A 24,736-nucleotide genomic window follows, 5' to 3' on the forward strand; every position below is an offset into this window, starting at 1 on the left:
TGATAATACAGGGTGGGGCAAAAGTAGGCTTACAGTTGTTCATATGGAAAATAATACAATAATTAATAAGTAATAACATAAGAATAAACTGTTTCATGTACTAGGTTTGCCCCACCCTGTATAGTTCCTCTTGTGAGCTACAGCTCAGGCCACTTTGGCCTTGAGACAGCCCACCATGTTTTAAAATAGGTTGTTCAAAAAGTAAGTACTCTCCTAAATTCTTTGGCAACTGATCAGAATGCTGTCCCATTTCTCATGGTAGAAACTGCTGCAGAAAATCAACCTTACTCTGAGATAGAGACGCTGAATTCACTACAGATTGCTGGCAAAACAAGTTGTGTTGAAAAAGCACTGAGTCGAATACACTCCCGTTCATCCCTGAATAGCCAGAAAACCTTGGGCAAGCTATCTATGTTCATTGAGCCTCGATCAAATAGAGACATTATAACTCTACTTTGAGTATTACCCAGGGTTGTGGGTAGATAAGGAAGGTGATGCCCTGGAACAGAACAGACTTTGAAGCAGGATGCAAAACAACGTCTAGAAAGCCATCAATTTTGGTCACAGTGAGCTCTTACTTTGTCACAGTCCAGGCTTCTACCCTTATATCCTTCTTTGGCAATTCACCAGCTCTCATTTTATAATCTCAGTATGAAAGTGTGTGTGTGTGTGTGTGTGCACATACACATACAAGTGATGAAATCTACATAACATCCTATCTTTCGTCTGAATGCCACGTTACAAGGCAGCAAGTGTCGTCATGACTTCATAATACAACAAGTGATGAAATCTACATAACATCATATCTTTCGTCTGAATGCCACATTACAAGGCAGCAAGTGTCGTCATGACTTCATAATACAACAGATGCAGTGTCTATCACGCAAAGGGCTGGTCCGCTTGCCGGCAGCAGGAACTGCACGCCTTCCCTTTCTATCTGACGCTAGAACAACACTGCACAGTCCAGCCGCTTGTAGCTTTTCTCATGTGTCAGTCACAGCTTCCTTTGTAAAATATTTCAAAGGCGATACAGCTCAACCAAAGCGTAACAGAAAGTCAGCCCCAGACTAAAGGAGGTGGGTTGGGGGAGAAGCCAGCGATCTGTCTCTTCAGGTGGAATCTTTGTTCCTAGGTCATTGTACTACTGTCACCCCAGCTTCCAAAGGAAATCGGGAAGGGGGGGGGGGAAGATGGGCCACCTACACACTGCATATGGAAGAACGCACCTTCCCAAATTTCTGAAAAAAATCTTCTTGTGCCCGGGCCAATGCGTCTTCATCAATGTAGACCGCTGGCCTTTTGGCCACAAGGAAGTACTGCACCTTCCTCAGCTTCCAGCCCAACACGTAGTGGAGCCAGCCGCACACGGCCACCGTGGACCGGCCGACCCCCGCGTTGCAGTGAACGTACACGGTGTGTCCATTCTCCAGCAGCGCGTGCAGGAGACAGACCGCCTGGGGCAGCATCTGTACCCGGCCTGGGGTGGAGAAAGCACAGCACAGACATGTAAATAATGAAACCCCAACAGCGCCGTCAATAACTCCTCCGCACCCCGTGAAGTCACAGCGCCCTGTCCGATGAGGCAGGGGTAACACAGCCTGCTTCATTCCTTTCTTTGAAGGAAAAGGTGAGACACTATCAAATCCTGCTAATAATGGAATGGGGGGGCCCTGCAGAGGCAATGGGCAGCTCTGTCACTTGATTTGGCTGCCCCTTTGAGAGACTTCTGCGTCCGCACCTATTTCCCCTAAAGAAAGGTTCACCGTTGCCTGTGGTCAGAAGAGCAGTTTTTACATCTTCTGTTAGCATAGATCCAGCAGAGGTTTAGAGGATTTCAAAGAGGACCTGACAGGTCCTGTCACCTCAATTTCCTTTCATCCAAAAGGATCTTCCAGGTAAATGTAAAACAGAATTAGTCCATCCCGATTAAAGAAGTCAACCTTACTCATTCAACATGTGCTAGTTTCCATTTGTCCAATGAAATGACTAACTTATTAATTGATACACATGGGATATTGGATAAATTGTTCATTTATTCTCTCATGGTGCAGTGTGCATTAAAACTAATTCAGTTTTTCCTTTCCTGGGCAATTATGATTATAGTTATTGCAGCTTCGTGACTACCTTTTCGATTACAAGATGATTTAGATGTCTTCTTTGCCATGGAGAGAGGGTATGTATGCTCTGCCGAGGCCTGTTGTAAGAGATCCCCCTAAAATCACCACATTCCTGGATGCTGCAGTTTCTTCTGCTTACAGGTTCTCAGTGAAAGATATTTCGTGAATTTGGGGGACGGGTGGAAGAAGGTCAGTGGAAATTACTTCAAAAATGGATGAAAGAGGGAAATACAGAGTCCATGGAAATACAACTTCATATCTATGATTTGACCTCTCCAGTTACTCTCTGTCCTCAACCACAGAGACACAATGTGTGGTGTCCTCTGAGAGCCACAGTCTCACACTGCCAGCCCACTGGAGGACCGGAGAGGTGGGAAATGATTTTCCTGCAGATTTCACCGGGGCCCAGAAGTCTCCCAGGAGAGCCACTCAGACTTCCCTCCTTAGCTACACCCTTATAATGCAAGTCTTGAAAGTCCAACACAACACACTGTAGTCAGGCATCAGCACCTGAGAAGGGCAGACATTACCAAAGACCTGGTCATGGCCTGAAGGCCCCCTCAGTTACCACTCTATCCAGGGGGCCTACCTTAGCTTCCAGCTGGGAGACAGGAGCAGAAAATATACATGAAACCAGGACAATATCTAATTTTGCTGCTGGTACTCTGCTAATCCCTCTTACTATGGGGATCTAAAGAGCAGTTTGGAGATGTTTTACCTGGAATTCCTTTAGGCAGGGTATACTCTGCAATTCCGGGGGTCCCCGTCTCTCTTTGTGGTGGCTACCTGGTCCCTGAGGGCATCTAAATTGGAGGCACGCCAGCTCCTACATGTCTTGGGATTTCTCAGAGTCCAAACTGAGCCATAGCTTTGATTGATGTACAGCTCTGTGCTCTGCTCTGAGGTTAGACCTGGGTGGGCCTGCCATGCAGTCAGTTGTTTACGGCACTCTCCCAGAGGCAGATGAGGGAAGGACAGTAGCTTAAGATCAGAGGCTTTGGCATCTGGCTGGCTGGGTTTGAGTGGCCATGACAGAATGATCTTTTGAAAACCTTTGTGCCTCAGTTTTTTCAGATATAACAGGATAATAATAGTCCCAAGCTCATTGTTGCTAAGAGGTGGTTGTAAAGGAGCTACTGCCTGCTCAGTGCTTAGAACAGCACATGGCGGGAGAAAGGTAGAAAGAGCTGCCATCTAACAGCTCCTGCTGGCCCCCATGCTGTCAATCTATCAAACTCCCAGTCTGCCCCTGCAACCCACCCGCCTGGTCATGCTCTGCCTACACCCCTGAGTGAGAACCACATCTGGCCTGGGGTTGAGTACCTCTGCTACCAATCCTAGAGGGGCCAGCTCTGCCCAATGCACCCACATTGCTCTTCTTGAAGACCATTCTAGGGAGCCTTAGCTAAAATGTAACCCATCGAGGAATAAAAGCTCACGTAACAAACCCAATGTCAACCAGAGCCCTGATTTTTATGTTTTGTGTATTTTGGCTCCATGTAGAATTTAATTTGGTAAAAAGTTTTCATTCCCCAAAACAATTATACCTAAAGGCAAGACAGAAATGCAGATTTTTAAAATGTAAAATAGTCAACATTTTAAATGTTGGCAACTAAGGTGAAACATTCTTTTGGAACTCACAGTAGGCCTTGGCTCTCAGTAGATGCTCAAAAGGTCTTAGGTAAGTACATGAATTAAAACAAAATAAAACAAAACCCAGTAACACCAACTTGATCTGACACTCTAATCTAACTTCAGGCCGCACCTCTTCCAGGCTAATCCAACTCTGAAATGACCAAAAGCTTCCCGAAATCATGCAATGACAAGCAAAGGTGGTGAGAAGGGGGACAAGGGTATGTTGGGGAAGACTGAGGCATTAGGGCCTGAAATAAGTGGGGGGCCCTAATGATATCCAAGGTTTACCTAAGGCTGGCCCTGAAATAATCACTCCTGGCACAAACTTTCAGCCTTTCCAACACATGCACACACACACAATCTTTCCTTTCTCAATACAGGGGCAGACTGATGGCTGAATATATTACTGTTATTATTTTAGTATATCTTCTTTTCCACCTTTGCAATGTAATATAGATAAGAATCATATTGTCTATAACATCCTTTGGTACAAACTTAAGGACTTGGGACTAATACACCCCAACCTGGTGACTTTTCAAAGCACATTCATCTCCATCAACTTATTCTACTGTTATAATCCTGTAAAGTAGAAATTATCATCCCCACTTTCCAAATGCAGGAACTAGTCTGCCCCATATCACACAGCCATGCAGGGTGACGAGGCTCGAGCCAGGGCCTGTGGCTCCAAGGTCAGGGTCGTTGCCTCATGGCAGAGCTGAATGCCATGTGTTGAGTCAGAGGCCAGAACTCAGACTGTGACAACGGGTAGCGAGGACTCGGCAGCACACTAACTCGTGTGGGAGGCCAGGCAGACCATTTGTTATCCAAGCACTGCCCTGACAGAGGGCAGAACACAAGCAGTTTTCCTGTGAAGGAAAACTGAATCTTAAGAGCACACTTGTTTTTTCTTGGTGGACACTAGATTTGGGAGCTTTCTGTTTTTTTAGGTGAAAAACACAAATCAAATTATTTTAAAAAAAAGAGAGAGAGAGAGCAAACCTAACCAATTCATTTGTATATGACAAAATGTACAAGATAAGGATCGATGGCACAATTGATTGGAACAGGTCAGTCCTAACAAACTGTCTTCTTTCTCAGGCGTTCGCTGACAGCATGACCAGTATGTGGCTCAAAACGTTTTCAGATAGATTTTTCTCTGAAGTTCTAGAAATATTCAGCAGAATTAATCTATATGTTTACTGTGCTAATACTTTGAGCCACGGACATGGAACTTTTGGTCAAAAATTCCTCAGGGACTCCAAAATGGTCATTAACCCTTCCATGATTCCCCAGGTTATGCTGAACCAAAAAAAAAAGAACTCTATGTAGCCTTGGGGTTTAGCCTTTTTCAAGGGGGAGCTTTCATTTGCTGTCACTTCGTGTAGTCCGTGTGGAAGGTGCTCCACGGCTGTGACTGGGACCCCCAGTCACAGGGGGATGATCTTATCTGTCTCTGTTTCCCAGCAGCACCCGTGTCACATCACAATTCTCTCTTCACAAAGGCAGACCCCCAAAAGGTTTAAATACAAATACAGTTGATCTTAGGGAAGAGCATGCAAATCCCCGATCCGTCAGCAGGGACTTCAGGTAATCAGAGCATGGGATGGCTTCATAAAGAGCCAATGGGATTCGTGTATATCATCTAGTTTACCTTCTTTTCCACCTTTGCAATGTAATATAGATAAGGTTCGTATTATCTATAACATCCTTTGGTACAAACGTAAGGACTTGGGACTAAGTTGAAACTTATTTCAACTTCTCTGAGCCTCATCACACATAATATCCCAATGGGATAACAATGCTATAAAACCAGAGTCAAAGAAGCGAAAATACAAACGCTCTCTGGAAGCTATTGGCACTCTAACAATTTCTTCTGTTTTGAAACCGGAGAAACAAGCTGGACAGGACAAATATGACCTAGATTCAACCAGTGCTCTTCTGTGCAAATGAGGGGTTTTTTCCTCCCTTGGAAAAAATACAAAGCTTATGTGGCTAACTTAAGCTTCTTTGGATCAGTGTTACCAAGAGCAGTAACCAAACTATCCCCTCCTTAAGGAACAAAAATTATACCTCATCCCCAGAGATAGCTCAGTTCACACAAAGACCCACAAAGGGATCCAGCTCAGCCAGCAGGACCACCTGAGATTCATAAAGAGCCAATGTGGCCACATGCCAGGAAACCCGACTCTCAAGGTCTTCTGTCCCCACCCACATCTTGCTTGACTCTGGGAAGATTTAGCTACTTTCCTGGCAACTCATGACTCTGCCTAATTCCACCTAAAGATGCAAATGACAGATTGAAAGTGTGGCAGTCTGCAGAATGTGTGGGAAGAGTTCATGTGGGCATGTATGGTGTCTGGAGCAATGTTCTGAGTCAGACCATTCTGAAATCCAGCTGTGTCTCTGTTCTTTACCTTGGCCGGGTTACTTAAGTTTTTTGTACCTCAGTCTTCTCCTCTGCAAAATGGAGATAACTAATTGTCCCAACTCTGGTTATGAGAATTAAATGAGTTAATGCATGCAATTGCTTAGAAGAGTGTTTGATACATATGGACTTTGGGGGGAAGAGGACTGATAATAGAAACGTTTCCTCCCTAGGCATCAGGATCTTTCTTCTTTCCCCAGAATAGTGTTGACCAAACTCCCTTAGCCTGTGCCATTTTCACAGCCCTCTGCTGCCCCCTGCTGACATCTAGTTCATATTACTAGTGTAACTCGGTTCTCTTGGCTTCAAATAGCTCCATTCCTTTTCTACAAGAACCCTCTTCTCCCACCATTCCTCTAAAATCCCATACCTCTGTACTTTGGCCTATGCTTTCTTCCACCTGAAATGACAAGTCACTCATGTCACCTGCCTGCCTGTTCTTCACACCATAACTCTCCTGGAGCACATCACTCATGCCTCTCATCACATTCCTTCTGTTCTGTAGTCTTGAACATGTCTTCTTGCTCCTTACCATTACATCAAAACTATGTCTGTTTCCCCAGCAGCACCCATGTCACATCATAACTGTCTCTTCACAAGGACAGGCTCAGCCAGTACTTGCGCAATAAATGCAGCCTCATGATCACAAGCCTTCCCTGAACTTTATCCTTCTCATTCTCTCTCACTTTAATGTTGCAGTTACCGCCTAACTGGTGTCCCAGATTCACTCTGGGCCCACCCAATCCATTCTCTACTTTGCAATCAAAGTGCACTTCTAGAGGAAAAGAAAATGATTAGTTGGGCAACTCCCAGCCAGTTCTTTGCACTGCTTCTCACCACTTTAGGTAAAAGTCTGAAGTCCTTATTATGCCCAAATCCCACAAGACTCACTTCCCTCACCCTCTGATCTGCAGCCCACGAGCCTATTTTCAGTTCCTACAACCCTCTATGCTCTTCTGCAACAGGGATTCTTCGACAGCTGCTCCCTGTGCCTGGGAGCCTCACCGCTGACCCCAGCCCTATCTTCAGATCTTAGTTCAAACACTGCTTCCCCGGATCCTTCCCTGACTGCCCTTCCCGAGTCTGACTGTCTGTGCATACTCTCATAGCTATATCCATGTATCTTCCTAACAACAACAACAACAAAAAACACATCCGTTTTAATTTCTATTTGTAGTCATTTAATAGGATTATAAGCCCTATGAGGGCAGGAGTTGTCCTGCCTCTCTTTGCTGTTGTATTCTCAGTCACCAGTACCACATACACAGTAGATATGCAATAAATACATGTTTAATGAATTAACAAATCAAAGACCCATGCTAAACAGAATATCAACCAAGTTATTAAAAAATACATATTAAATGTTAAACCTAAACCCTTTACTTTATTCCATTTCTATTATTCGTATTTAGGTCAATCAATTATAGACAGAAAGGTAGGCTGGCAGATGGATAGATGATAGATAGATAGATAGATAGATAGATAGATAGATAGATAGATAGATAATAGATAGACAGGCAAGGGCTTCTCTGAAACACATTTCACAAGAAGCCAACATGATTCTGATGCTTACCTTCAGTGCTCATATCTGGAGTTGGCATCCAGATGTAGACCAAGCCTTCTTCCTTGTATAGCTTAATCATAGTGTCTGGAGTCATGGGTTCTGGGTAGCGATTACAGCCTGAGGAATTCTGTACAATATCCCATTCAGTCTGGAAATTCATTACAGCTGTAATCCCCAATTCATGCTTCAGTTTGATGGTTACGTGTTCCACTTGGCGAGGGCAGCTACCCAGCCAGATATTTGGTAGAATTCTAATGAGAACATACAGAGTCAACTATTACTATTGTGGCTATGGTTTGAGATTTGAGAAGCTGCATAAAACATGTAGTATTAAAGTGCGATTTTATTCACCTCAGGATACAGGTCAAGAATATATCTCGTTCCCCCTTCTTATTTTCACTTTTTCTGTGTAGTCCAATCATGTAGACAGAATAAGACTATATAACGCATTAGTATCTTAAATCACATCCAAGAGTCAGATAAAAATTTGTGTTTAAAGGGAGTCACGATTAACCATTTATACTCCACCCAGAACGGGTTGTGGGTGTTTAGAGGTAATTTGTCTCTCTTCCAGTTTTATTGTTGGTGGCTCACTGAGGACAAATCAAGAAAATCTGCACTCTATTTTCTGAGATAAAAAGGAATCTTCTAGAAGTACCATTGGGTAGAAATGATTATCTCTTTTTCTCTCCTTTTACTTGTTCTTTTTTTTTTTTAGTATACTAAGTAATGATAATAAAGGCAGATAGATGTTAACGACAACACTAGTGAATGCACAATAAATGTAAGTGGACTTTATGTCTAACTATTGTAATTTACTAGTACTTATTTTAGTAATTTCTTTCGTATTGCAATGGTTATTCAGATAATTTTTCATTGCTCTGTGTATCCCTCATTTAAATTCTGCAGAGAGAAGAATATTCATCCTCTATTTTTTATGAAATCCAGCTTGTTTTTTGCCTTTTAGCTGTTGTTGTCATTGTAGATGTTAAGGTAACAAGCCAACTGACTAATCTCAAATGTGGCTATTCTCATTCCATCCTCAATGAAATATCCTACAAGATCCAGCATTGTCTTTTTAAATCTTGCATCCTACTTACCCTCCAGGAGAGAATAAACCAATTTTTTATTGTTGCTTGGGTTCTAAATCTAATGGGTTATTAGGAATTTCCTTATGGATTATTGTGGAAAAATAAAGGGGATACAATTTTAAAAAGAGAAAAAGTGAGAAACCCAGGAAAGACTTAATGGTACTATGAAGAGGGGAATAGGACCCAAGGCTTTTCCACTTTAAATCCTGACTGTAAAGAATTCTCAGAGATTCCATGGGGCCCAATGGGCTGAGAGAAAGAGCATCAACAGACGCCCTTTTAGCATGCCCCAGAGCTGTGCCTGACCAGGACACATTGCTCTCTCAATTGTTAGTCTTTGCAGGAATGGAAACTTCATAACCCCTGGGTCACTGTCCCTTCCCTCTGGCTGATGAGTAAGAATAGAAATCTACCTCTATCTATATGTTCCATACTCCCTTCCATTATCCTTTAAAAATTCCTCCTCCAATAACCTGCTGGATGCCTAGTAGCTAGCAGTGCTAGGCTGCCATACTTACACTTTGGGGTTTAACCTAGGATACTAAAGTACCCTAAACTGAAAAAGAGGGGAGTGGACACTTCAGTTATATAACCAAGAATTACAGCCTTTTGAACAACAATGGATTTTTGTTGGCAAAATCTTGAAGTGCACTGGTAAAATATTAAAACATAGATTCATGATAGGGGAGCTGAATTCCAAACGTTACCCCGAGTTCACTTGAATATTTTGTCATTAGAGTGGGTAGTACTTAGTATTTAGCTAGTAAATAAATTCCAAATAAAATGGCTAGCATGCAAGATTTACATAAAGACCAAAAAATAATTCATAGAGATATACAACAGGTAAATAGGGACATTTGCGCCCACTAAAATAAGAAATCAGCATCCCAAAGCAGAGTCAGTGCATAGAATCATGTTGTGTTGCTTAGAAAGGTATTATCCTATCATTTCATTCAGCCATGCTCTACAAGTATATTTAAACTAACTGTGAACCTTGGGAAATTCAGAATAAGTCAAAGGTAAACAGATCCAAACTTGGTACTTTAACATACATATTTCCCACATCCATTTTCTAATGGAAATAAGCCCTTGAAATACACACTCACACATTCTCACACACACATATAAACACCAGTTTCTGTATCAGATTATTTCCAGCCTTTTTAGAACATAATTAATTCTTCCCCTAGAAATGCCAAAAGTCAGAGTCTTATTTAAGAAACAAATATAAAACAATTCCTGATTTTTTAAGCAAGATGTTCCAGTCCTAGGAGATAGATAACTAAAGATAAATTCTAAAAACAAGCACTGTATTGAAGGATAGAGAAAGATATAAAGTAAATTTACTAAACCATTATATGAGACATTTAGACAAAATACTGGGCTTGTTAAAAACACACAAATCAATGGAGGCTGCTTAATCAGACAGCTAAAGTGCAGTTTGTTGGCTCTAACAGTAGGTGATATATTTCTAGTATATGATAAACTGAAAGTAATAAGATGCATGATTTGCTTTCTAAATAGTAATTAAACTCTTACTTATCCATTCAAAAGAGAATAATTTGATGCCATCAAAAGTTAAGTTTTACACATTCCATCTTAGTTTTAATTTTCTTTTGGTGTCCATTATACTTTAAACAATTTTTTAAATCAGGAATTTTTTAAAAGGTGAAAAGAAACTTGCTGAAGTATGGAATTTAGGGAATAAAAATTTTGTATAAAGGTAGTTTTAATGCAAGACATACCAAACTTCAAAGATATAAAAATGGAACAAAATACACAGCTTATATTGTCAATTACACTGCAAAACTTCCAGCAGATTATTTTATGAGTAACTTACTATTAATATTGAGTTTTTATCAGAGCTTTCTGTCAACTTCACTATAGATTATTTGGAAAAGTCAAAGGGAGTTCATGGTACCAAATGGGTATTGACACTCAGCCAGCCCAGGACAGAGGTTCCCAAACCTGGTGCTTTTATAAAAACTGCTATTACCAGGCTCTACCCCAAAAGTACTCATAAAATGGCTCTGGAGTGAGGTCTAAAACTCTGTGGATTATTTTCCCTTAGAAATTAGCCAGAGTATGTACGTTACCAGCTCAGCAGATCACAATAAATATGTAAGAGAAGCTTACATATTTGGTATATAGATCTCAATACCTTTTGGTAGAAGTACAAAATATGGAAATGAGAGGATGTGGACTTGCTCAACTCTACACACATGTATATCTAAGTTTAAGTCCTTACCTTCCTCCCAAAACAGTTTCAAAAATGCAACTGATTCTTAGACAGAGTGAGGAAAGGGAACTGTCTGTTAGGAAAGAGTAGTTTTGAGAAAATATGCCCATGTGTTTAATGCGTCATTTCTTCTAAAAAAAGTCAAATCAACTGCTGAGTCATGACAAATATTTAATACTAGAGGCCCATTGCATGAAGAGATTCGTGCAATAGGCCTTCCCTTCCCCTGGATGCCAGCACCGGTTTTCCTCCGGCACCCAGGACCTAGGCCTTCGCTGCTCCGGCCAGAGCCTTCAGTCTTCGCTCCGCCGCTTCACACCTACGTATGCAAATTAACCGCCATCTTTGTTGGGTTAATTTGCATACTCTCCTGATTGGCTGGTGAGCTAAGCGAAGGAACGGTCAATTTACATGTTTGTCTATTATTAGGCAAGATAGTTATATCCATTAAGAATGTACTTTTGTAGAAAAAAAACTATTTAACCTGGGTTTTGACAATTGCCACTCTGATCCAACAAGATTGGACTTAAATAAAATTCTCCCTAGAAATATTACAATGTAGCTAACGACCACAGGAAAGAAATGCATGGCTGACATTTCTGGAACCTTCTTCAACTGCAAATCAAAACCAATTTCATTCGAGTAAACCTAAATTTGTGGTTCCAGGTAGTCAGATCACAGTACTACCCCGTTTGCTCCACCTGTCAGGCTAGGGTCAGTGGTACAATGGCTACTTAAGCATATGAATCCAAGCCAGCTTGCTACATCTCAGCTGTCAGTCGAAGGAGGCCTAGCTGGCAATAATGAGCACATCAGGCAGAACGTGCATCCACTCACTTTGGGGAAAACAAACAAAACATGGGGTATTGGCAAGAGGAGCATGAAAAAGACAAGAGATACCAGGAAATGAGACCATTATATGGACTCCACATCACAGGCTTCATCACTAAAGGCCAGAGAAGTGGCAGAGTAACCTTTTCCTGAAGGTGAGCATTAGCATTATTTTTGTCCACAGGGGAAAAAATTAGGAAAACCACAAGAATGATGAGATCGATGTATGGACGTAGGTTTTTGTTTATTTCTTATCACACCAAGAGACCACAATTATTGAATTGTAGTGCCCTCTTCTTAGCCATACAAACACAGCACCATTTCAGAGATAGAAAAAGATGGATTTTGCAGAGATTCTTCACAAGACCCAGTTGAGAGTATATATATTAAAGAAAATTAGCACATTTCCTAAGTTAGATAATTGTGTTACATTTACCTTATTTAATATTTTATGGGCAATTTGATGTGAAATTAAAATGTGATCTGGCTTTTAAATAATGGGTCAGGGGAAAAACATCTATCATTCCTATAATTTAGATCTCATTAGTGAGAAAGCAGGAGAAACATTAAAAGCAATTCCCAGTGAACTCCGAGCTTCATTAGCACATAGAGCTCCTTCTGCAGAAAATGTGTCCTCTGGTGTTGTTTTAGGTAATTAATGCCAAACTTCTAACCCAAAAGGGTGCTTGTCACAGACTCTAGCGAAGGCTGGACAACTGCTCAAAGACAAATTCCAATTTAGAGAGTGATACTAATTAACTTCTTTATTTCAAAGAAAGAGTGTTATTATAGTTTGCTTATGAATCATAGACTATTGTGTATACATAGCACGTGCTCTATAATTCTACAAATATATATGACTAATGTTTGATTGCGGGGCCCAAATTGTTCTTTTATAAATGCAGTCACTTTCTTTGATTTTTTAGACATGCTATGTAGTTTATAACCACATGAAGCAAATATTTTTGACGTATGTAATTTATTTTCTATATTATAAAATGCCATATAATTAAATTAATTATAAAGGTCTTCAATGGGTTGAATTGTGTTTTCCCAAATTTTCTGTGTGGCAGTCCTAACCTCAGAATGTGACCTTATTCAGAGATCTGTCTCTCAGAGGTAATTGGTTAAGATAAAGCCATTAGGGTAGGCTCTGATCCAATATGACTGCTGTCTTTATCAGAAGGGAAAGTTGGACACAGACATGTATAGAGACAGGACGATGTGAAGATAAAGGAAGAAAAGGGCCATCTACAAAGCAAGAGGCTGGAACAGGTCCTTCCCTTACAGCTCTCAGAACAAATCAACCCTACAGATACACTGATCTTGGACCTTTAGCCTCCAGATTTTGAGACAATAAATTTCTGTCATTTAGGCAACCCAGCTTATGGCACCTTGTTATGGCAGCCCCAGGAGATGAATACAAGATCTAAACATTCAGACTTAAAATATGTACATTCAATCATCCAGACTCTTCAGGTATCCCCACATCAGGTATACTTGAAGTAAAGCATTTTAGCAGATAGTTTTCACCTTTCATCCTGATGTATGGAATTCTACAAATATGACTAATGTTTGATTGTGGTGCCCAAATTGTTCTCTTATACACAATACTACCCACTCTCCTTAACTCACATCCTTCAATCCATCACCTGAGCACCTCCAGCCTGGCTGGACTTCCTGGCTTCCTTCCTGATCTGATGTCTCAGTTCTAAAGTTCTGAGGTGTCTAGTTTTGATAAATACATTAGAATTACCTGAAATGTATAAGTGCACATTCTCTCAGACTCATAACTCCTTAAGACTCTTAGTCCCAGAGAGTTTGGCCTTCTCGTTTTGGGCATTTATTGCCCTGAAATATGGTTTATATGCCATATTGACAGATTCAAGTAGTAAATAAGGCAACCAGCACACATCACTTTCTTAAAATCAATCACAAGGTAACACAAAGATTAAGACAAATAGCTAGGATAGTAGGCCCAACTGGTTTTCTTGACACAAATGTCAACAAAACATTCCAATAAAATATCATCCTGGCATAGTAACTTTGTTTCCAATGTTTAGCATTCCTTGAAAGAGTACAGTGTCATGTTTAATATTTTTTTCTAATAATAAATTTAAAAGGATTTGTTTGAAATTAATCTCTTGCATAATGAATTGGGAACCAAAGAAGATCAAGGAACTGATAAAAATTAAACATTTGCACTTTTTGGTATTTGTTTTAAAGTCATTTTGTCTATTAAATGAACACGGAGTGATATGCCTGCTTTGTGCAAGGCACCCAACAAGCAATGGTGAGGGAGACAGTCATGGTATGCCCACATTTGAACCTACATTCTTTTAGGATGACAAGCAATAAGCAAGTAAAGACACAAAATGTATAAAATTTATGAAATTAAATTGTAATATGCTCTCAATGACATAAACAGGGAGTTAAAATAGAGAACCACAGGGGAGCTAGACTTCAGATAAAACAATCAGGAAGTTCTTCTCTGAAGGTGACATTAAAGCTGAAACCTGACTTAGGAAAATGAGGGCGAGAAGAGGGAGTTAGGCTTTAAGAACTAAGAGACACCTAGAGGCATGGAATGAGGTGAACAAGGAAGGAGTGTGGCATGAGACAGATTGAGAAAACCATGCTAGGCCTTACTGGTGTGCTAGGAAATTTGTATAACAATATAAAAACAATGAAAAACCAATGAAGGATTTTTAAGCAGAGCAGTAACATGGGCTTATTTTAGAGTTTTTAAAAGATGACTGGCTGTTAAGGGGAAGAGGGAAGACCTTTTGGATAGCGATGGTTTGGAATACAGTTACTGGTGCAGATAAAAGTGGGCTAACTCAAATGTACTTTAGGGGTGGAGCCAACAGAACTTGCACATGAATTGGATGAAAGGTTTCAGGGAAAGTAAAGATCAAAAATGACCACAAGTTTACTAATATGGTATTATAATCTACAATTTCTTAACCAGGTCTACCCTCAATGAAGCTTATATATCTAGGTTTCTTTGCTATATATTTTTACAAGTTTCAGATTAACTACCATTTTATTTACTAACCATCATGCTAATGGCAGCCATATGCTTAAAGTCTTTTTTTTCTTAAAAAGATATCAAACTATTCAAACTTCCTTTTACTTTTCCACTCAGATCTTTATTTCTATAATGCAAATGTTAATAAGGTAGGGTTTTTTTAATTGATGTAAGGAATTTGTACACAGGATATGTTGCCCATCATTTAGATTTAACTCATATTGAAGAAATTTCCACTATAGACAATGGAATTAGTTTATTTATTTAATCAATTTTACCAAACAGATTTTTTTAAATGTATTCTTTTCACTTATGGGTCTTTATTTCAGCTCTAAAACAAAAATAAATTTAGGGGAAAAACGGTTGAAAAATGAAAAAAAATCGTTATTTTCTTCTTTTTTAACAGTAATAATTCATCATTCCCAATCATTTCATTTATTGAAATACAAGGAATTCCTAGTGTGAAGGGGGATTCTATTAAATACTCTGAGCCACAATAGCTGTTTTCATTATAATTTTATTGACCAAAACATCATTTTAGATAGTCCTAAGGTTATACTCATCTAAGCCAGTGCTTCTCAAATATTAATGCACAAACAAGTCATCTGGGGATCATGTTAAGATGTGTATAGTCATTCTGTCAATCTAGGTTGGAGCTGAGATTCTGCAATTTCACAAGTTCCCCTCCAACACCAATGCTACTGGCTCTTGGAACACACTTTGAGTAGCAAGGAATACTTTTATAATGCTATTTAATTGAAATACTATTATTATAGTATTATACAAGATAGTTCAATACAATTCATAATGCTCAGGTGCCCTGAGAAGTAACTAAATAAGATCTGCTAGAGCAAACAAAAGACAACCATTTGATCTGTATTGTTGATGCTAATATTAGAGGCCTCATGTCAACCATGCAGGGATGCTTGCTATTTTAAAAAAATTCTGATTACAGAAAATTTTAAAATCCCCTTATCCCTCTTTCTTTATTTCCCATCTGCAAGAAGCCAAATGGCTATGTTCACAAAATGACCTTCCTTAGTTCTAAAACATTCCTCTTTTTTCCTTGTTTACGGTGCTCATTGGCCTCTCGATAGGAACCTGAAATTCCCTTTAGTGTTATATTTTAAAATATGCAGTTTGAGATTTTACATAGGGATCTGAAAACTGGGGAAAATACACACAAGACTTGAAATTTATGGGACACCAAGGAATTTAAATGGTTGAGAACTCTGATGCAGTTAGTAATGCTGCATTCAGGAGTGTCAGAAATTCGATAAGGTTCCAGAAAGACACAAAATAAACACCTCCTCTCCCCTTTGAGATGTGAGTAGGGAACAAAGAGAAATGTATAACTGAAGAAAATACTGTGATATTGGGACCTACACAATCCCTGGGAAATTTTGCTCGTTTCATTCAGTCGGGAGTCAGGCCACATAGAGTGTATTTTATGATCTCCAGAGAGAAGCCAGGATAGCCAATAAACCCTTCGATGAATGTGCAAATCAAAGAGGCCTGTTTTCTTAAGTTACCACAGATCCTGCGGACCCATAGATATGGGAGAACAAGACAGGTTCAGTAAAACTTGATCTACTTATGTTCTTTCTAACTAGGAAAGGTCTTAAATAAATAGTCGGCCATGTATTCCAATACAACTCACAAAGAGAATTAAGTACCAATCATATGCAAACTATCACTGTCATGTTTAAATAGGTAAATATCAAATAACCCTAATCATCATGAGATGGCATTCACTTATATAGTGCTCTTATATGTACTTAATTCATTCTGGCAAGACCTTCACATACAGTTTTATTTAAGATCGTCCATTCCACTGAGCATACATAGCTTCTAGTCACTGAAGTGTTTAATTGGTACAAATTGGTCTTAAATTTTTTAAGCTAAAATTCCTCTTCCATGTTTCATAGCCCAGGACATTGTCATCTCCACCTTTCACTATGCAAGTGCTTAAATATTTTCAAGATTTTTCAGGAAAGTTATTCTTTTATTATTACTATTATTTCTCTTTTATTTATTTTTTTATTGCTTAAAGTATTACAGAGTATTACGTATGTCTCCTTTTTTTTCCCGCCCTTGACAATCCCCTGGCCTCCCCTACCTCCCAGTGCCTTATGTCCATTGGTTATGCTTATCAGTCCTTCGGTTGATCTCTAACCCCTCCCTCCTGCCCCCCAACCCTCCCCGGCCTTCCCGATGTAGTTTGATAGTCTGTTCGAGGCTGCTCTGCCTCTGAGGAAAGTTATTCTGCATTCACCACTGGGCTTAAGTGTGTGGAGATATGTTTGGATGTCAAACTTTTGAAACATGTCAGATACCTAAATCATCTGTCCGTTAAATAATATCTATAGGCTCCTAGTAAGAGAATTCAGTCCAGTAGCCAAAGACCCAGCACCTATCAAGTCCCATCTGACACAATTTATCTTTTAAAGAGACAGTTTGATGTGCATTTTCTATCTCTGTCCCAAATTCTATTACTAGGTGGTAGCGTTATCCTATGGATCACTTCCATTTCCCTGGATACTTCTAGTTTACTCTTACTGTGCTTCTGTTTCCTTCATAAGGTCGTATCCTCTGCAAGCCTTTTTAGTGTGTTTCTTAGAGTCTAAACCAGCCGTGGGCAAACTACGGCCCGCGGGCCGGATCCAGCCCGTTTGAAATGTGCATTTTCTATCTCTGTCCCAAATTCTATTACTAGGTGGTAGCGTTATCCTATGGATCACTTCCATTTCCCTGGATACTTCTAGTTTACTCTTACTGTGCTTCTGTTTCCTTCATAAGGTCGTATCCTCTGCAAGTCTTTTTAGTGTGTTTCTTAGAGTCTAAACTGTGGTCTCTCTTCATTTATATGCTCTTATCTCACTAATATACATTGCCATCAGTAACTACCATCTACATGCTGGTTAGTTACAAATCTACTGCCTCCAACTCACACCTCAATGCTCTACTGGAATTCTCCACTCAACGTCCTGTAGGTGTCAACTAAACTCCTCTTCACCATCTCCACCCTTTGCTCCCCACCCAAAAACCTAATTCTCCTCCATGGTGCTTGATCTCCATAAATTGCATGCCACCCAGCCACCTACAGCCAGGAAACGTTCCTTAGTTCTTTCCTCTTCTCCTTCCCTGCAGTCATTAACACTGTCAGTCTCCTAAATAGCTTTCAAATCTGTCCTCTTTCTCCCATTATCATTGTTTCCCCTCAGACCCTCAACACTTAAGTCAATTACACCAATAGCCTCATAAGTGACCTCACAGTCTGTCTCCCTTCCACCATGTAGCTAGAGAGTGATCTTTCTAAAACACAAAACTGATCATGTGACTCCACTACCTAAAATACAGAGGTGATTCCCATCACTTTCTTATGAAGTCTCAATTTTTTGGCCTGACCCTTGGGAATCTGATCCCTACATATATCATTAATCCAGAATCCCCATTTGAACCCCACCCTCCAAATTAGGGGATAGATTTGCAAGTCTCCTGAAGCGCTGTGCACTTTCCCTTCCCTGGCTCTTATCCTGCAGTTCTTCCTCTTGGAATGCATTCTCACTGCTCATCTATCTGATCAAGACTACTCAATCTTCCCTGATCCCCCATGACTCCTCCTTTGTGTCCCAATAACATGTACAAATGATTTATTCACTCTGGGCTCTCCCACTCTGAAATGTTGGTTTTCCTGAGCATTTCCTCCTCATTGCTGTGAGCTCCTTGAGAAGAATGTCTTATTGATCAACATATTCCCAGAACTTAACATCATATCCAGCATATAGTTAGCCCTTAAAAGCAAATATGTAATTAAATACATGAATGAGTGAGTGAGTGAATGAACAACTATGGACTATGGCTTTTGCGAAACTGTGGTGAAGATATTTTCAACTGTGTTATCCCAAGGATGTATGTGTTAAATTACTGGTTGAATGTCTTATTGATCAACATATTCCCACAACTTAACATCATATGCAGCATATAGTTAGCCCTTAAAAGCAAATATGTAATTAAATACATGAATGAGTGAGTGAGTGAATGAACAACTATGGACTATGGCTTTTGCGAAACTGTGGTGAAGATATTTTCAACTGTGTTATCCCAAGGATGTATGTGTTAAATTACTGGTTGAAATTAGCTCAAAATACCAATTTTCTCTGCAGACAAATGTGAAGGCTGTTTTCAGCCATAAAATAAATCACGTAATTCAACATGTTTTCTTTTTTGCCTTAACTGCCAGAAAATTTTAAAACAAATTTGGTGTCAATAGTAGCAATTAGACCATCTCAAGTCCCCAGTTATTTCTATCACATTCGCTCTCATAAATGGTCTGTGTTAGCCTGAATTCTTCTACTACACATGATTTCTTTTATAAATTATTTTACTATAAATTATTATAATATTTACAAGTAGGTGGAGGATGGTGTCAAAACTAATCCTCCAAAATACTGGTATTTTGGAGGATTGGTCCCAGGCATAACCAGTCACATAAAAGGTAGAGTCCAGTTCTGTGGGAGCCACATAGACTTGCAGCAACTTATCAGACTCCCTGAGTTTTTTGGTCAGCCCAGTTCTGCAGCTATGCATGTCAATCCAAAGGTTCCACTCACATAAAACTGATAGAATATTATAGCCACCAGTACAATTCATCTGCAATAATAAAGTTCCACTCATGCTTGGAATGTGGTCACATTTTCATTAATTATAACCCATGGACCATAGCCATAAGTTTCATTTCATGACATGTCGTATTTTCAATGTTAGCTGTTACTGCAAGTGGACAAATTTAGCAGACAATAATAAATGTGATTCTGGAGCAGTGATTCGCAATCTTGGCTACATACTAGAATCGCTTGGAGGCATCTTTAGGAATATTCACTCAAGATCCTTCATGAAACAGAATTCTGAGACAGTGGGATCGGGCCCAGTATCATTTTTTTCAAGCATCCGAACTGATTTAAGGTAGATTGAGGCCCCGGGATCACTGATGTAGAATGAGAGAGAGGTCAGAGTTGGAGATAAAGATTTGTCATCTTTCCGTTGACAGGGGACTACCTAATAATACTGCCTCATAGTAAGGTAAAAATAATTCTACTTTTCAAAAATCAAACTGTATATTTACTCCCATTAAATGAAACTGGTTATAAAATCTGAATTTAAAGGGGAAAATTAGAGGTGATTACTCATTTTTAAAAGTATTTTCTGTCTTTATAAAGGATGAATTGAGGGATTTCTTCAAGTAGCCGGTAGTGATTTAACTGATTTGTAGACTTATCTCAGTTACTACTTAAGCTTGCAACCTTTGCAAAGTCATTGGAATCTCTCTAGACTTCACTTCTAATGTGTAAACTGAGAGAATTGGATTAAAGAAGCACTTTCTCAACTCACAGTTTCACAGACGTGTCTAGATATTATGACAAGGTGGATGGTGGCTGAGGGTACAAACCCTGGAGCCGGGCTGCCTAAATTTGAATCCTGGATCCACTAATCACCTTGGGTTGGGCAGATTAAATAACCTGCATATAAAATGGCACTAACAATACTACCTACCACATAGAGTTGTGAGAGTAAGTAAAATAATATATGTAAAATCATTTAGAATATTTTCAAGCACACGGTAAGAACTATTAAAGCATTAGTTATTATTCCTATTACTAATAGTACACCCTCAAAAAAAGTCAGGGCCTTAAGTATGCTAACGTGTTGGTGAGCCTCTAACAAGGGGACACATCACATAGCATTTCCAAAATATATTTGACCAGTTAACCCTTGGTTGCAGGAGAGCACATGCTGGGGGAAACTGGACTACATGATTGCTATGTCCCTTTAAACTCTAGTATGGTGCGATTCATCTCAACGTCTGAGAGACTCAGAAAACTATGTCCCATGGGCCAAGTGCAGCTTACCACCTCTTTTTGTAAATAAAGTGTTCATGAAACACTGCCATGCTCATTTGCTTACATTTGGTCTATACCTACCTTCCCATTATAACAAAAAAGGTGAAAAGCTGCAACAGAAAGCATGTGGCCCACAAAGCCTGAAATATATACTGTCTGACCTCTACAGAACAAGTCTTCCAATCCCTGCTTTAGATGTGTAGAGTACTGGGAAGCCTATAGCTCCTCCCCATAGTAACTTGATCATCAAGACAAATTTTATTTTATGAGTGAGCATTTCTATTCCATCGAGCCAGTTGGCTGGAGGAAGAAAGGAAGCAGTCATCTGCGTGGGATGCGAAGAGAGAGTAGAGACGGTGGTGGAAGGGTCTAAATGATGTGGGCTGGAAAGGATGAACAGGTAGGATCGCAGAGGAAGAGCTGCTGATGGGGAAGAAACAGAAAGCAATTGGAGAAACAGAAAGTGACCTGAAGGCTTTGACCCTCCTTAAAGGAGCTGATGTAGGATGGGCCCTTTCACCAATCCCCTCCTTAAAAGTCTACACACCCCCACAAAATATGAGATTGCCTTTATAATTACTAATATTAATCAAATACAAACTACAAAAATTGTTTTGTTATGCTATTTGATTCTTACAGGATGGGTAGTATTACCCTAATTTTATAGATGAATTAACCAAAGCAGAGTTTAAACAACTTCCCATATCTAATCAATGGTTGAACTTGAGTCAAACCTAGTTTTACCCATCTTGGATTTTCCATTGTGCCTTTATTGAAGTTTTCCAGTTCTAGAACTTCTCTTAAATGCAGAGGAATGGGACATGAAATTCTGATAGGATTTCTTATGCACTATGCAAGATCATTATCATTGAGCAAAGCCTTACTATTTCTACCTTACTAATAATCTAATGCTGTCTAAAAGTTTAGCTCTTGGGTGAGGGGGAGCGGGAGGAGGATGGACAGGCAAGGTGATGTAAGGAATCTTGCCTGCATCCTGCACAGATAGCAACACTGACTGAATGTATCTTACCAAGTAAAAGAAAGAAGAGGATTCATTCAATATGAATAGAAACACAGGAAGCTGTTGAAGAATAGACAAAAATGCAGTTCCAAATGGCAGCTGCAAACCTTATCTCTTATATTCCATTGCTACAAAGACCAGTGTAGTCAGCTTTTCTTAGCCAAATGTGAAGTAGAAGAAATATAATTTAGTGTTTAGAAAATATGCCTAATTTACCACCAAAGCGATACAATTTGTCCTGAAGTAAGGAATTCTACATCAGCTTTTTAAAATGATGGTGATTAAGTAGATTACAATATACATCCAATGTTCTTTTCTTTTCATTATTTGTGGCACCCTGATGAAAAGTAATTATGCTTTGGCGAATTTTCCTCTTAGATGTAATTTGGACCACTTATCTGAGATTCTCAGAAGGGAGCTGACATGACAACTAAAAGAGAACACCTGTTTCTATCAATGTAAAGGCAGCCTTCCTCAGCCGCTGCTGAGCAATGCACAGCATTTCCACAACCCGAAATACTAAGGGATATATTAGAGAACTGCCTTTTCCACCCAGCCAACAGAATTAGGAATTAAATGGTATATTTTTATATTTACACAAGGGAAGAAGAATGGCCACGAATATAAAATAACCAAAAGAGAAGAGGGAGAATTGCAGTGAGTCCTCAACTATGCTGATGTTCACCCTATTGCCCAACACACTCAGCTTCTCAGATGCATTTTCTTTAATCTCTTAATTTGGGATTCTGTTACTTTACTAAATAGATGAAAGGGGATCTGCAGAAAATGTTGTGTATGTTTTATAGTTTCCCGCACACTCTGTGTGCATGAAATTCTATCCATCTGCTTCTCACTGATATTAAAAGTAGTTGGCTGATGTGACACTTATGGCTCACAAAAGGAGGATGGGGAGTCCCGAAGCTTTATTGAAACACTAAATAATTCCATTTTCTGACTTTAGGACCCATGAAGCTTCAAACATTCTTGTAAGAGGCTTTATTTGTTCCTTTTATACTGCTATGACTTTGGCTTTTCCATCCTGTTTTAACAAACCTCAAAAAGCATTTTCACAAATTCAACTATTTGGGCTCATTGCATTCTCGAGATGAATATCACAAGGAAAATAAGTATAGTACCAGAGATCTAAAATGCAATTTAGGGATCGACTGAAAATCAGTTAATGGACTGCAAAGAAATTTGTTTTCCTTTGTCTACTTTACCATCTCTTTTTGTTTGCCTTTACTAATTTTCTGGTGGACTCTATTGAATGGAAATGCTGTAACAAGTTATTTGGGTTGTTTATCTTTGTGGCACATTATAATTTTTGAGCCCTATCAATTTTTGAAAGTATTTGCAAGACACGAACTTTTAAAACCCTTCTACTGAAACATAATACACTTTAAAAATACATATAAATGTACTGCTCAGTAGATGTTTTACAAAGTGAACATATCCATATAGCCAGTACCAAAACCAAAAACAGAACTTCTCCCCCTCCTTTCTAGTCATTACAAGGAGAACCATTGTCTGGACTTGTAACACATAGATTTGTTTGGCCTGTATGTGTGGGGTCATGAACTTCTGTTATCTTGCTTAACCTACAAGCAGAAACAGAGGCATGGAGACAAAGGGCAATCTGTATAATGCCCTGCAACTCTTGAAGAATAAAGTCTAGACATTTCAACTAATGTGCTTTCCACAGCGTTGCCTGTTCTCTCTAAAAGCCTTCCTAACAACCAGTGAAAGGAGAAATCCATATGATAAGCTTAGGGTCTTTGCATATTAATTTCTGACAGTTTTAAACATAAGAATTAAAGGATGCTCCCCCTGGCAGTCTTTATCCAAAGCAGACCTCTGCTATTGTCTCCCCGGATCTCCAGGAGCTCCTCACCTAGGCAGGTTAAATGCAGGAAATGGAAGTAAGAGATACACGACAATCTTCCAGCTGATTTTTTTCGGCTGAAGCCATAGCACTCAACTATTATTGATATTATATTAGTCAGCATTCTCCAGAAAATCAGAATTATTAGCGAAGAATTTTATTAGCAATATATAAATTAAACAAGTGAAGGTCAGAGTAGAAGGGCCCCTAGAGGCAGCGAGTGATATCTGAGAATGTTACCCTTATGTGTCAGCTTGGCTGGCAACAGTACCCAGGTATTTAGTCAATCATTTTTCTAGATGTTTCTGTGAAGGTATTTTTTAGATGAGGTTCATATTAAATTAGTAGTCTTTGAGTAAAGGATATTACCCCCATAATGTAGATGGGCCTCATCCAATTAGCTGAAGGCCTTAAAAAAAAAAAAAGACTGAACTCCCAAGAAGAGAAAATTTCGCCAGTAGATAGCCTTCAGACTTGAACTGTAATAGTTACTCTTCCCTGGATCTCCAGCCTGGGCAGTAGGCTTCAGGAGGCCAGGGAGTTTCCTGAACTTCTTCAGTCCTCCACTGTCCTCATCTCAGAACCACCTGTATATTTGTTGACCAAGCAATATAGTTTTAAAGTGTTAATTTTACCATTTTCTGCACAGGCTATGAAAGTCTAATACTGTATAAAAACACAGACAGTAGAAAATTATTTCAGAACCAGGAAGCAGAAACCAAAAAAATAATCATTTCACTTTTTATGCTACTGAAAATTTTCTTGATTGTATGAAATACAAAAGTGGTTTTAATTTACCATACTTGCGACTCCAACAGAAATTCAAAGATGCCTTCAGAGCTTTACAAAGTCTGTCAAGTTTATTACAACCTGACCTAGATTCTAACTCACTTCTTTGTTTCCCCAGCAATGGAAGGTATGAGAAGTTTATTAACTGAGATCACTTCCTGGTTACTTAAAGTTTAACACTGAAATAAGTGAAATATTTGGAATATATATA

At 39.4% G+C, this 24,736-nt stretch overlaps 1 protein-coding gene across 1 annotated transcript in view; it reads right to left on the reverse strand.

Moving 5' to 3' along the window:
* Nucleotides 1-782: 782 nt before the first annotated feature.
* The window catches only part of EPM2A (epilepsy, progressive myoclonus type 2A, Lafora disease (laforin)), a 49,729-nt gene continuing 25,775 nt past the window's right edge, over nt 783-24,736 (reverse strand). Inside the window, exons 3-4 of the mRNA XM_014531290.1 lie at nt 7,751-7,992; nt 783-1,477 (exon numbers count right to left, since the gene is read on the reverse strand). Of these exons, the coding sequence (XP_014386776.1) occupies nt 1,200-1,477; nt 7,751-7,992 (520 nt within the window). The 3' untranslated portion in view covers nt 783-1,199. The remainder of the gene's footprint in view (nt 1,478-7,750; nt 7,993-24,736) is intronic.

This window comes from Myotis brandtii, unplaced genomic scaffold (assembly GCF_000412655.1).
Source record: "Myotis brandtii unplaced genomic scaffold, ASM41265v1 scaffold8, whole genome shotgun sequence".
NCBI classification, from domain to species: domain Eukaryota; kingdom Metazoa; phylum Chordata; class Mammalia; order Chiroptera; family Vespertilionidae; genus Myotis; species Myotis brandtii.